Source organism: Monodelphis domestica, chromosome 1 (genome assembly GCF_027887165.1).
Source record: "Monodelphis domestica isolate mMonDom1 chromosome 1, mMonDom1.pri, whole genome shotgun sequence".
NCBI lineage: Eukaryota > Metazoa > Chordata > Mammalia > Didelphimorphia > Didelphidae > Monodelphis > Monodelphis domestica.
In genome coordinates, this window is record NC_077227.1 from 717,155,289 (window position 1) to 717,169,507 (window position 14,219).

The 14,219-nt window shown below is 42.5% G+C and overlaps 1 protein-coding gene across 3 annotated transcripts in view; it reads right to left on the reverse strand.

Annotated features, from left to right (window-relative positions):
* Positions 1–3,084, reverse strand: part of CCDC113 (coiled-coil domain containing 113) — a 35,701-nt gene extending 32,617 nt beyond the window's left edge. For 2 of the 3 annotated variants that reach the window (XM_007477549.3, XM_056811721.1), the window contains exon 1: positions 2,850–3,084. In XM_007477549.3, the coding sequence (XP_007477611.1) occupies positions 2,850–2,959 (110 nt within the window). In that variant the 5' untranslated portion in view covers positions 2,960–3,084. The remainder of the gene's footprint in view (positions 1–2,849) is intronic. The other variant, XM_001376167.5, reaches the window with a different exon arrangement.
* Between the last annotated feature and the right edge of the window lie 11,135 nt (positions 3,085–14,219).

Below are 14,219 nucleotides of genomic sequence, written 5' to 3' on the forward strand. Positions count from 1 at the left end.
CTTCGATACTTATTATATGGGCAAGTAATTTCACCAGTCTGCCTCAGTTTCCCTAACTGTAAAATGGGGATAATAGCCCCTCCCTCACAAGTTGTTCAGAGGATTAAAGGCAATAACATGTATAAAGCAGTTAGCACAGTAGACACTATCTAAATGCTCACTATCATTATCATCATCATTATAAATTCACGGCTAAACAAATTTGGGAAATGGCGGTATAACCAAATCAGTGAGTGGTATAATAGGTACTTTGTAATCGGATTCTGCTGCTGCATCAAAAGTTAGGTAGGTTGTGCCCTAACCCAACATGAATAACTTCTCCTGCAGAAAATACAAAGAGCTTTGGAAAATGGGGTGCCGTGTCCACACAAGTGGCATTGCTGGAACCAACCGCTCATAAGAATCTCAAGTCCTTGGGCTTAACAAATCCTGCAGCTCACACACACACCTACACCACCCACCTTGGCTTGGGCAAACTTTACATAAGAAGGTTTCTGACTGAAGTCCTCATCTCTCCTACCTCCACCAACCTTATCAGTGCTTATTAAGCTCCTTCAGTGTACCAGGCACTGAGCTAAGTGCACAGTAGACAAAAGAAGGCAATGTGAGAAAAAGCCTCTGAAACTAAGGCGGGATTGGAGGTTTCCAGGAAAAGAGGAGATTACTATTTGGACTTAGAGGAAGCCAGGGAGGTCAGTGGGGGATCACAAGAGGGAGATCGGTCCAGGTAGGCACCAGGATTTGAGAGATGGAGCTTTGTTTGGGGAATATCCAGGAGGTCAGCATCACTACATCAGAAGGTATGTTAGAGAGTGAGATGTGAGAAGTCTGGCAAGATGGGGTTGGAGTGGGAAGGCTTTGGATGCCAAACAGAGGAATTCTTATTTTATTCTGAAGCCAAGAAGATGTCACTGAGGTTATGTGAGTGAGGATGGGGATGTGTCATGGTTGGGGCTTTAGGAAAATCACTCTGCTGTGTATAGACTAGAGGCAGGCAGTCCCACCAGCAGCTGTGGCAATTATCCAGGTATCAAGGGAAAAGGGCCTGCTCCAGAGGAGAGAAGGAGGCATATTCAAGACATCTTCAGAGGTGAAATGGCCAGGCCTCCACCACAGTTTGGATATTTGGGGGCAGGGGGAGGGTGATGAGAGATAGTGCAAGGTCCAAGATGACTCCTGGCCTGTGGGACTGAGAGAGTGGTGGTATCCCTATCCCCTACAGTAACACTGAAGGTAGAAGGGGAGTAGATTAGAAGGAAACAGTAAATTCTGTTTTGGAATGGAATTAAAGCTGCCCAGTGGGCATCTGAAAGGCAGTTGGAGGTATAAGATTGGGGGGTCAAAAGAGTTTGGGGCAGAAAAGATAGATTTGAGAATCATAGTAAAGAGATGGTATAAATCCATGGGAACTGATGAGTTATTCAAGTTTAGAGGGAGCAGAGGGCCTAGGACAGAACCCTGAGGGATAACTAGGGATAGAGAACATGATCTGGAAGAGGATCCAGCAAAGGAAGTCAGATAGGGAGGAGGAAAACCAGGAGATAGGGGTGTTTTGAAAAGCTAGAGAAAGGGGGCAGCTTGGTGGCTCAGTGGACTGAGAGTCAGGCCCAGAGATGGGAGGTCCTGGGCTCAAACCTGGCCTCAGACACTTCCTAGCTGTGTGACCCTGGGCAAGTCACTTGACCCCCATTGCCTAGCCCTTACCACTCTTCTGCCTTGGAACCAATACATAGTATTGATTTTAAGACAGAAGGTAAGGGTTTGAAAAAAAATCTAGGGAGAACAGAGTAAGAGGGGAGGGTGATCCACAGGGTTAAAAGCTATACAGAAAGATCAAGAAGAATAAGGATTGAGGAAAGGCCTTTGGATTTGACAAGCAGGAAATCATTGGTAACTTCAGAGAGAGCAGTTGCAATAGAATATCCCTAGATACAATCCCCAAAAGCTGGATTGTAAGGGGTCAAGAAGAGAGTAAGAGGAAATGAATGAAGGCATTAAAAGAGAGAAGAGATATAAGACAATAGTTAGCAGGGACAGAAGGATCAAGGGAGGGTTTTGGGGGAGACAAAAAGCCTGTTTGTAAGACATAGGGAACAGAGACAGAATGAATGACAGGAGACAATCTGTCGGAGGAGAAGGGGTAGAGAGGAGTCAGTAGCTTCATCATGTGAATAGGGTGAAGAAGGGGGGAGGGAAGAAGGCACTTGGGTGATGGGAGAGAGGGGAGAAGAGTGACTGGCCTCCATTTCTAATGTAAAAATATGAGACGAGGTTCCCAGCTGAGAGAGTGGGGGGAGGAGAACCATGGGAGGTTAGAAGGAAAAGAAGGTTTGGAAGTGGAGAATGGGAGAGGGAGTTGATAAGGGAGGCATATAGCAGGACTGCCAAGCAGTAGGGAGAGCCCAAAGGCTGTCGAACGTGTATATTTGTAGTGCCCCACTGATGATGGCGGCTGATTTTCTCCACCTTCGTTCAGTAGTACTTGGACGGGTGTGAAGTCAGTGGATGGTAGGAATGGTCCAAGACTGAGGCTCATTTGGCAACTGGTAATTTGATAAGGAAACTGTGGATTCAAGAGAGGGCTCCCCGAGCCTCCCTGAGGCAGAAGAGGGTGCAGACGCCCCACAGGGGATTCCCACGCGCCTCTTTTGGGCAGAAGAAGAGCCTGATGGCCCGAAAGGGCTCCCTACGTGCCTCCTTTGGGCAGAAGAGGAGCCTGATGGCCGAGGGGTCCTCCCTCCTCCAAGAGGAGGTCATTTCGAGCCCAGCCCGGATACTATTTCGGCCCGGGGCCCTTGCACTTGGGCCTTGAGGTGTCAAGGCCAGCGCTAGGGGCGGCGGGGAGGTACCTGAGTTCCTCCACCAGGCCGCAGAGCTGGATGATGGGCAGCTCGATATCCTCTGCGAACTGGGACTCGGAGGCTAGCAGGCTCTCCGTTTCCTCTTCGATGCTCGACATCGTGCCACCGCCGCCGCCACGGTCCTGTCCTCCTTCTCAGTAGCCTCGAAAGCCTCTGCCTGGGTCTTAGCTCGCCGCTGCAGAACGCCTTTGCCATGGCAGCGGGTGGCGACACTGGGCTGCGACTCGCGGCTGTTTGTTACCGTGGAAACGGGACGCTGCGCGGACCCTGCGCCTGCGCGCCCAAGCTCCGGAAGCTCCAGCCCCCTCCCTCCGGCCCGGAAAGCGGCTGTCTCCGGCGGACACCTTAGGGAGTGGCGTCTCGGACGCTAGCAGCCGGGAAGGCAGAAGGCGGTCTTACTAACATGCCCAGAGTTCTCAAGTGCTCAGGCCGGAGGTCCCCAGAGGTCCTCCAGGAGGAACAACTTGTTAACCAGGATCTCCAGCTCCGCCCAGGAACCTACAAATAAAAACAGTTTTTAGTCCCATTCCCCATCACCCCAGGACGGAATAAGCCTGTGGCCTCAGTTTCCTTCTCTGTAAAAAGAACAGCTCTCATTAGATCAGGGATGAACTTTTTCTGTATCTAGGACCCCTTTTCCAATCTCGTAAAACCTAGAGATCCCTTCTCAGAATAATGGTTTTAAATGCATAAAATAAAATAGGTAGAATTACAAAGGAATTTATATGGGAATAATCATGGGGGGGGGGGGGGGGTAAGTTCCACGATGCGTAAGTAACTCCCTAGATAAATTCTTAGGGACGTCTGTTTTTGTAACCTCAGAGCTTAGCAAAGTGCCTGGAACACAGTAGGCACTTACTGTTTATTGGATTAAACTAAAATCCCATCTTCTACAGAAAGCCTTCCCTAACCTCTGGTAATTCCAGTGTCTTCCCTCTTTTGCTTATTTCCTATTTATTCTGTATGTAGTTTGCTTTGTCAATATTTGTTTGCATGTCGCCTCCTCCCATTAGAGTGTGAGCTCCTTGAGGACAAAGACTATCATTCTCCTCTTTTTGTATCTCCAGTGTTTAGCACACAGTTCATGGTACATAGTAGGTGCTTAATAAATGTTTATCGACATGCTGATTCAATGATCTCTACATTTTTTCCCAGTTCTAACATTATACATTTTTATGATCCTTTATGTTAGTGTCCCTATTGGTACATAGGAGAGACATGTTCTGTTTCCTCACACTTGTTTCATTAATGGAGCATGCTAGAAAGAAGCAGTAATCCAGGGCAGCTAAGTGACTCAGGAAAGCACCAAGGCTGGAAGTGGATGGTTGTGGGTTCAAATCTAACTTCACATACTTCCTAGCTGTATAACCCTGGGTAAGTCGCAACCCCAACTGCCTAGAAATTCTGCATTGGAACAAATACAATTCTATGATAGAAGCTAATGGTTTAAAAAAAAAAAATACCTATTAAGCGCAAGGTGCTGAAGATAAAAGGCAAAAATGAAAATGGTTCCTGATGGCAGTCTTGGAAGGGAGAGGGGAAGAGACAAACATGTACACATACATATAGCTATAGATAGCAATATACATGCCTATAATACTCACATATATGGTTATATACAGAGTAGGTACAAGATGAGTTTGGGAGGAAGGAACTAACATCTAGAAGACTATAGGAAAGCACCATGTAGAAGACATGGTGCTTAAACTGGATTTTAAAATAAACTAGGAGAACCAGGAGAACATTGTACACAGAAAGTAAAACACTGTGGAACAATCCAATGAAATGGATTTTGTCACTAATAGCAATGCAGCAAGCCAGGACACTCCTGAAGGACTTATGGGAAAGAATGCTAACCACATTGAGAGAAAAAACTATGGGAATAGAAATGCAAAAGCAAAACATTACATCACTTATCACATATATATATATATATGTATGTATATATATATATATATATATATATATATATATATATATATATAGGTATGTGATTTGGGAATTTAGGCTTTAAAAGATCACTCTATAGCAAAAATGAATAATATGGAAATAGGTATCAAGTGATAATATTTGTACAGCCCAGTGGAATTGCTTGTTGGCTCTGGGAGGGGAGAGGGAAGAGGGGAGGGAAAGAAAATGAATTGTGCAAACATGGAAAAATATTTAAAAATTTAAATTAATTTAAAAACAAAAAATAAAAGAAACTAGGGAGAGTAGCTAGGTAGTAGAGCAAGATAGAGAGCCAGGCCTGGAGTCAAATGGTCCTTGATTCAAATCTTACTTCAAACACTGCCTAGTTGTGTGTCACTGGATAAGTCACTTAACTCCCACTGCCTAGTCTTTGATGTTCGTCTGCTTTGGAATTGATACATACTATTGATTGTAAGAGAGAAGGAAGGAAGGAAAGAAGGAAGGAACGAAGGAACGTAGGAAGGAAAGAAGGAAGGAAGGAACAAAGGAACGAAGGAACAAAGGAATGAAGGAACAAAGGAAGGAACAAAGGAAGGAAGGAAGGAAGGAAGGAAGGAAGGAAGGAAGGAAGGAAGGAAGGAAGGAACCAAGCAAGGAAGGAAGGAAGGAAGGAACCAAGGAATGAAGGAACAAAGGAAGGAAGGAAGGAAGGAAGGAAGGAAGGAAGGAAGGAAGGAAGGAAGGAAGGAAGGAAGGAAGGTATTTTGAAAGGCTGAGGTAGAGAGGGAGTACATTCCAGTCATGAAGGTATGAATAGAGGAAATGTTACATGTGAGGAATAGCAAGATTAGTTTGACTGGATAGAAGAGATGCACATAACCAACAGGAACGGTAGTTTGGAGCCAGGATAAGAACCAAACTGACTCCATTTTGTGAACAACTTCCATTTTGTTGTTTTTCTGTAAATCATCCAATTTGAAGAATTCTACCTGCTTAATCTTCCCCTCACAAATCAGAAAATCCCAGATCTCTCCTCCAATAAGAAATCAGATTAAATAATCACCTACATCCTATTTATGATTTTTTTAATGTATAAAAATCTGTGCAAAGTTTGTGTTCAAGGTTTTTGTACTTGCTGAGGGGCCCTGGTCCCGATTTGCTCTGCCACTTTATGCCTTGCAAATAAATCACATAGTTCAGCCTTTGTTTCTTCAGTTATTATAAATCTATTCACAATGCAAGGGTATGGAAAGATTTAACTGAGTAATTTATATTTGATCCAAAAGATAATTGGAAGCTATTAGAGTTTAGAGTCCATAGTATCATAGTCAGCCCAGAATTTTAGGAAAACTATTTTGGCAGCTATGTGGAGGATGAAAGAAGAGGTGATGAGAGTCTGGACTAGGTTATAAATGTTTACATGGAGAAAAGACACATACAGAGTTGTTGAACAGGTAGAGTAGAGAGACAAAGTTGGCAGAGAAATAGCTATGTAGAGTGAGTCAAAGAGAAGAACTGAGGATTGTACTAAGATTGTGAATGAGAAAGATGTTGGTTCCCTCAATAGAAATAGGAAAAGTCCACAAGAGGGAAGTAGGTTATGAGGTGAGATATCATCACTATAACGATATAGACATCGTCAACATAATCATTAAGCTTATGTGAATTGATGAGGTTACTAAAGTTGAGATGGGGAGGGGAAAGGTCCAGGATAGGGAGGTTTGAAAAGGACCCACAATGACCTAACAAAGGAGCTTGAGGAATGATCAATAAACATTAAGTGCCTACTTACTCTGTGCCAGACACTGCGCTGAGTGCCAGAGGCACTCTGATGCTTAGGAAAGGAAACCAAGAAAAAGTCTAGAAAATGGTCCTTCATTCAAATATGCCTACTTGTGTGTCACTGGAAAAGAGTATGGTATGAAGAAGCAGAGAAGGTAGTCAATCATCAGATGTTGCAGAGAGGATTGACAAAATATCATTTGATTCATCAATCTGGCCATCATTGGTGACTTTGGGAAAGACAGTTTCATCTGAGAAGGGAGGTTGGAAGCCATACTGCCAAGGGTATAAAAGATAGAAAAGCAAAAAGCATTGGGCGTTAACTTGTTCAAAGTAGGCTAGGGAAGGGAGGAGAAATAAAGGGTTCGAGCTTTCCAGGACTCACTTCTACCTTATTTACCTCTCTGGAAGGACCTCTCCTAACTTTCCTTAAGGCTCAGCTCATGTACCACTTCCTACAGGAGACCTTCCTAATTCTCCCACCTCTGAAACTACTTTGTATTTGTAAAGGGTTTGCAGGAAAACAAAAAGAAAAGCAAAAAACAGGTGCAATAAGGTGGTGCAATGGATCAAACACTGGGCATGGAGTCCAGACCTGAGTCCATCGGTATCAGATATTTCCTAGCAATGTAACCCTGGACAAGTCACTTAATCTCTGTTTGCCTCAGATTCTTCTACTATAAAATGAGGATATTAATAACCTTCATTTCCCTCAGTTTCTTCAACAGTAAAATGGGAATAATAACCTCTGTTTGCCTCAGTTTCTTCAACTGTAAAATGAGGATAATAACCTCTGTTTGCCTCAGTTTCTTCAACTGTAAAATGAGGATAATAACCTCTGTTTGCCTCAGTTTCTCCAGCTGTAAAATGGGAATAATAATAAACTCTGTTTGCCTTAATTTTTTTCAACTGTAAAAAGGGGATAATAGTAGCACCTACTTTCCAGGGCTGTTGTATCCAAAGAGATAAAACTTGTAATGTGCTTAGCACAGTGTCTGGCACATAGTGAATGCTATGTAAATGTTAGCTACTATTATTAAAACCTTCAATAGATGACAGCTAGATAGTAAGTGCTACTTATAATTTTGTACATTTGCTTTGGATGGTTTTCTGTGTTTATATTGGTCCTGACACCAGGCTTCCCTGGTTTCCTTCAAGTTCCAACTAAAATCCCACCTTCTGCGGGAAGTTGTTCCTGATCCTCCTGCTGCTAGTGCCTCCCCTCTGTTACTTGTTTACTCTTTACCCTTCCTTTAGTTTGTTTGTACAGAGTAGTTTCAGCATTTTCTCCCCTGTCAGACTATGAGCTTCTTGAAGATGGGGACTGTCTTTTGCCTTTCTTGTCATCTCTAGCTCTTAGCACAGTGTCTGGCATGTAGAAGGTGTTTAATAAATGTTTCTTGACTGTCTGAACCCACCCCCAGGAGAATATAAACTTTAAAGCAGGAACTATTTCGCCTTTTGTTTATCCTTGTATCCTTTCTCTTGTGGCTACATAGTATGCTTATTGGATGAATTGAGTAACTGTAGTAGAATATCAGGCGTATACACACTCAGGCTATTCCCTGAGCCCCAGGAGAAAGTCAGAGCTTCTTGCCAGTTTTTAGGGAGCACATTAATATGCTTCTTGATGATTTCGGGGTCCCTATGAGTTGAAATTTTCTGCATGTGACCCCAGTAAGGATGAATTTCAATCAATGGCATTTCTCACCAAACTCACAGGTCAATTCCCACCTCCCATCCCATCACTCCCAAAACGCAAGCTGTGTATCTGGGAAAGTTGCCAACTCTATCCAGGCATGTATTTTTGACACTCCGTGTGCATCTTATATCTTCTTTTCTGCCTTCCAATCCCTAGAAGGTAAGGTCCTTGAGTGCAAAAACTGATGGTCTTTGTATGAATTGGCTCTGCGGTGTCATCTGCTGCTCTCCATCATCAGCTTATCAAACGTGGATCCTGAGAAAGCATGTAGGGAGGTTTGAAGGGAGATAGAGAGGAGGTAAGGCTCAACTATAGAACAATTAAGAAAAAGAGGGAGCTGTGGAAAAGAGAATGCTGCCACGACAGGGAGGACGCAAGAGGACAGCTTCTCCATAGCTCAGGGAAGAATGGATCAAAGAAGGTTGTAGGGGATCCTTGGCTCTAGACCAGGGGTCCCCAAACTACGGCCCTCAGGCCACATGCGGCCCCCTGAGGCCATGTATCTGGCCCCCACCGCATTTCAGGAAGGGGCACCTCTTTCATTGGTCATCAGTGAGAGGAGCATTGTATGTGGCAGTGCCACAAAACGTGGCATCGCTCATGTACATACTACTTCCAGTGACATAATACTTTGTGTGGCACCTTAGAACAAGGCACAGTGCAAAGGATTATGTGGCTGTGCAATGGAAGACGTCAGCATGGTGAATGGTGATCTGGGGGAGGGGATTCTGCACTGTGTATACTGCTGCCCAGTTAGGGTTAGGGTTAGGGTTAGGGTTAGGTTTTTATAGCCCAACCCTCCAACTGGTCCCCTGTGTAAAAAGTTTGGGGACCCCTGCCCTACACTGTATCCAACTCAGTTCAGCAAAATAGAAAGGAAGACAGACCCAGTTACTCTTCAGCAACAAAGACTGTGCACTGTGAAAGAATTTTTTTATTCCCTTTGTCTATTTTGAGTTAATCAATCAAGAATTAAAAGTACCCCTACTTAACACTTAGTAAGCCACTAAATAAAAAAAAGTTCACATCCCCAAAGGCCACAAGCACTGCCTGCCCTTGGGCAGTGCTAAGAAAATTGGGAGACTGTGATTATTTCCTGTGAAGTGGGAGAGAGACAGGAAGTGATGTGGAAAAGGGGTTATAAAAGGCAAGAAGAAATTCTTTCCTTCCTTGGCTCTTCAGTCAGAACTCTCTCTCTCGGTTGGCACTTCAGTGGCAGCCTCTCTTTAGTCTGTTGAAGACTCTTGGCAGTCTTGGCCTCATGTGTGCTGAAGGTTCTTTGCAGTTTTTCAGTGTCTTCTGGCTCTTTGGATTTCAGATTCTTGATTAGGACCTTGGATTCTGGTGAGATTAGCTTTCAGATTTGTATTTGTCATCTAGAGGCACTAAGATTAGGACTTAGGGTATTTGTAGCTAGGAGATTTTTTCTGCCTCTTCCTATATTTCCCACTTTAATATCTCTACCCTGCTATAAACAAAAGCTGCTAACAGTCATTTGACTTAAGAAGTTAATTGTTTTTTTATAAATGGAGACCTCAATATTTTTTTTAAAATTCTTATATTTGTCAAACCCATTTTTAATTATTACTGCACTTGGCTGGAGTTCATCCCACTCTAGATCTGTTGGGAACTGCGGCACCAACTGACTAAGAGAGATGATGAAAGACCTCTGAAATAAGAGAAGTACAGGACACTGCAGGGTTAAAGAAATTTAGAGAACTAAGGGTTAGGGTCAGGGGCCAGGGGCCAGGACACTCTAACATACTACTTGTTGTTTTTTGTTTTTAAAACCCTTACCTTCCATCTTGGAGTCAATACTGTGTATTGGTTCCAAGGCAGAAGAGTGGTAAGGGCTAGGCAATGGGGGTCAAGTGACTTGCCCAGGGTCACACAGCTGGGAAGTGTCTGAGGCCAGATTTGAACCCAGGACCTCCCGTCTCTAGGCCTGGTTCTCAATCCACTAAGCCACCTAGCTGCCCCCTAACTATACTACTTGAACAAAATCATTCACACCATCTCTCTGAGCATCTGATGATCCCTTCTCTGTCAAGTGGGAGCTATAATCCGTCCCCTGACTCCTTCTCAGCACTGTTAAGAAGATCATATGTGAGAAAAGATATGAAAGATCCTGGATACATGGGAAAGATTGTACTTAATAGAAAGACAGTCAGACAACAAATATTTATTTGTGCTAGAAAAGCTTTATATTTGGAAGGATGCTTTGAGTAACTTTTTTATGATGACCTTTACAATGATACATATTATTATATCTATATATCATCAGGTAGAGAACCAGACCTAGAGACCTCCTGGGTTCAAATCTGAACATCAGGCACCTTTTAGCTGTGTGACCTTGGGCAAGTCACTTGACCTCCATTGCCTAGTTCTTACCACCCTTTTGCCTTGGAACCAATACATAGTAGTGATTCTAAGAGACACAGTGAGGGTTTATATATATATGAATTAGAACATATGGAACACATATTACATGTATTACATAATTTATATTATATATAACATTTAGGAAGAATCTATGTGTAAATAGTACAGTATTGTTCCTTTGGGGAAATACAAAATTTGTATAATAGATCCTGTCCTCTTACAACATGCAGTTTAAGATGAAAGGGGCAGAGAAGGCACCCCCACAGATAGCTATAATTCACAATTTGACTTAAGAACCTTAGCTGCAAAATTATTGCCTTAAGTTTAAATGGGAGAACACTATTATGCCACAGAGGTGGACAGATACAACTTTAGAAGATGGTATTTGAGATTTAATTCAAAAGATGGGAATTCAAGGAGCAACGAGAAGGAAGGAGAACACTGAAACAATTTGAAGGAGCCCTTAGCTCTAAGCCTCCACTTCTCTCATTTCTTTCCTATTTGGCACTACCAATGTCTTTAATTTCCAGAAAAAAATCAGATGATCTTTTTAATCAAATTAAGGTGATGTAAATAATGACTATTGGTCCACTGGGACAATTTCCAAGACAGAAGAGTGGCAAGGGCTAGGTAATTGGAGTTAAGTGACTTGCCCAGGGTCACATAGCTAGGAAGTGTCTGAGGCTAGATTTAAACCCAAGATCTCCTGTCTCTAGACTTGGCTCTCTATCCACTGTGCTACCTGAAATGAGATAATTTCAAAGGGATTTTTTTACAAGGGAACCAGACAAAGGGGCCTGAAAGCTACTTTGGGGCCCACAAATTCCAGGTACATGAGATAATAGGAAAGAAAGTCAACTTTCCTTATGTTCCCAGTCAAATAGGGAATGTTGTCTCTCAGGTTGCCACTGGTGCCCCAACTGTTTATGACGTCAAGAGAGGAGGTTATCACAACGGTAATGGTGTTGGAGGCTTATTCAGATCTGATTACCTTGTTTCCTTAGAAGAGAAAAACTTTGACCCTGGGCAAGTCACTTGACCCCCATTGCCTAGCCCTTATCACTCTTCTGCCTTGGAACCAATACACAGTATTGATTCCAAGATGGAAGGTGAGGGTTGAAGAAAAAAAAAGAGAAAAACTCAAACCCAGAGGCCCATTTCAGAGACAGTTAGCAGAGGGACCTAGAGCCCCAAACTAATTAGGAGATCTGGTAAATCTATAATAATTCAAGATGGAGTCTTTGAAAGCATTTTCTTTGTAAAATAATTAACTTGTTGGGTTTGGAGCCTTGGGTTCTGCTACCAATACCGTACAATATTTTGTGATGCCCAGATAGAAATAAATATTCATTGAGTTCAAACTGAATGCTATTGGGCCATTTTCTCTTTAGTATTTCTTAAGATTTTTTTGTTTATTTTTCAGGACCCTATCAGACAGGATCTCAGAGAACTTTAAGATTAGAGCCATTAAAAAAAATCTGATCAGATTGGGAGCAGGTAGATTGGCTCAGTGGATAGAGCACTAGATTCAGTGATGAGAAAATCTGACCTCTGACACTTCCAAGCTGTGTGACCCTAGGCAAGTCACTTATAACCCTCCATTGCCTAGCCCTTAACGCTCTTCTGTCTTGGAACCAATACCCAATGTTGACTCTTAAGACAAAAGATAAAAATCAAATCAAATGGACTTTGAGAGCTACCCACTAGATGTAATTCCCAGGGTTATTTTAGGTGGCAAGAAAATAGGTTGGAAGATTCTTAAAATACCATTTTCATCATATCACTACCCTGCTTGAAAGCCTTTCAAGATAAAAGCCTTCTTTTATATGTAGACAAAGTCAAAACTCCTTAGCCTGGCATTTAAGCCTCTTTTGGTCTAGTCCCTAATTATCTCTAAGATCATAGGACCCTAAATGTGTATATATATATATATGGTCTGATCTTATACTGGAACCACCTGGGAACAAAGGCAATATTGGATAAGGGACTGCCCTAGAACATCAGAAATCCTAGCTTTTCAGTTTCCTCCACAGAGTGACTCAGTGCCCCCCTCACTAAAAGTCTTTAAGCAAATGCTGAAGGGATTTGTTTTGGAGTAGGTGGGACAGGACATCTGCGGTCCCTTCCATCTCACTCTTCAGTGATGTAGTTCCAACTTTATCTCTCCTTATAGCAGCCCCAGGTCCGATCTTACAGAAGGAACATACATTCCCTTACTCCTGTCTGTCTCTATTTTGGAATGCCCTTCTCACTTCTTCTGTGGGCTCCTTCCTGGACTACTCCAACCTGCAAGAATGCCTACTTCCTTTCAACTCTCAGAGAGTTTTTGGTCCATAACAAGTCCTTCATTGTTTTGTTTGTCCCTTAATTTTTCATGTGGATGCCTGTCTTCCCCACTAGATTGTAAGTTCTTTGAGAGCAGACACTCATTCTTATCCCTTGAATCCTTTATTATACACACACTAGGGGCTCCATGGATGTTTATGTGAAATGACATAATTAGAAGGAAAAATCCTTTGCTGCCTTTGTCTCTGTTATGCCCTCTTTTTTCATTAGAATTGTATCTTAGGGGAAAAGAACTGGCTTTTTCCAAATGTCGATTTGTACAATAGTGACCACAAAGGTGTTATTCCAACCCTAAAGGACAATCTGGACCACCGAGGCAAGTAAGTTGGAAGGATATTAAAATCATTTGATCCAACCACCCCACCTTAACTTTATAAATAAGAAAATCAAGGCCCAGGACATAAAATTACTTTAAAAACAACAACAAAAACTCTTACCTTCTAGCTTACAATCAATACTGTATATTATTTCCAAGCCAGAAGAGTGGTGAGGTCTAGACATTGAGGGTTAAATGACCTTCCCAGGGTCACACCTTTAGAAAGTGTCTGAGGCCAAATTTGAACCCAGGACTTCCCATCTCCAGGCCTGGCTCTCTCTCTCTCTCTCTCTCTCTCTCTCTCTCTCTCTCTCTCTCTCTCTCTCTCATCTCTCTGTTCCTGTCTCTCTCTGTTTCTGTCTCTCTCTGTCTCTGTCTTTCTGTCTCTCTCATCTCTCTGACTTTGTCTCTCTGTCTCTGTCTCTGTCTCTTTCTTTCTCTATCCACAGTCACCTAGCTGCCCCTATTAAAGTGATTTTCTAGAGATTATACAAATAGTAAAGACCAGATGAATCAGAGACGAAGAACATTTCAAAAACTATCTTCAAGATGCTGCTGTCTTTTACAGTTTTCTGATGCACCTGAGTTATCATTAGCATTCTGGGTCCATTTAATCAGATTCATTTTGTAATACGGTATTTAGCCTTGTCTGATTGCAACGGATTATAACAGCCAACCCCACCTTGGGGTGAATGTAAATGTCAGTGCTTGGGATTTCAAGAAAGCATTTGTGTTAGAGTCAAGCTTTAGCATCTCCTTATTCTTGAGCATCTAGCTGAATTTTTATCTAGTTTGATCCCTACTCTAGCCCCTTTGTCTAATGCTCCAAAAATCCAGTTGCATCATAATCAGAATTTTGCTTTCATCATCTATCCTAGCAATTCAATTCATCTTTAGTACCCATGAATTAAATAATCAA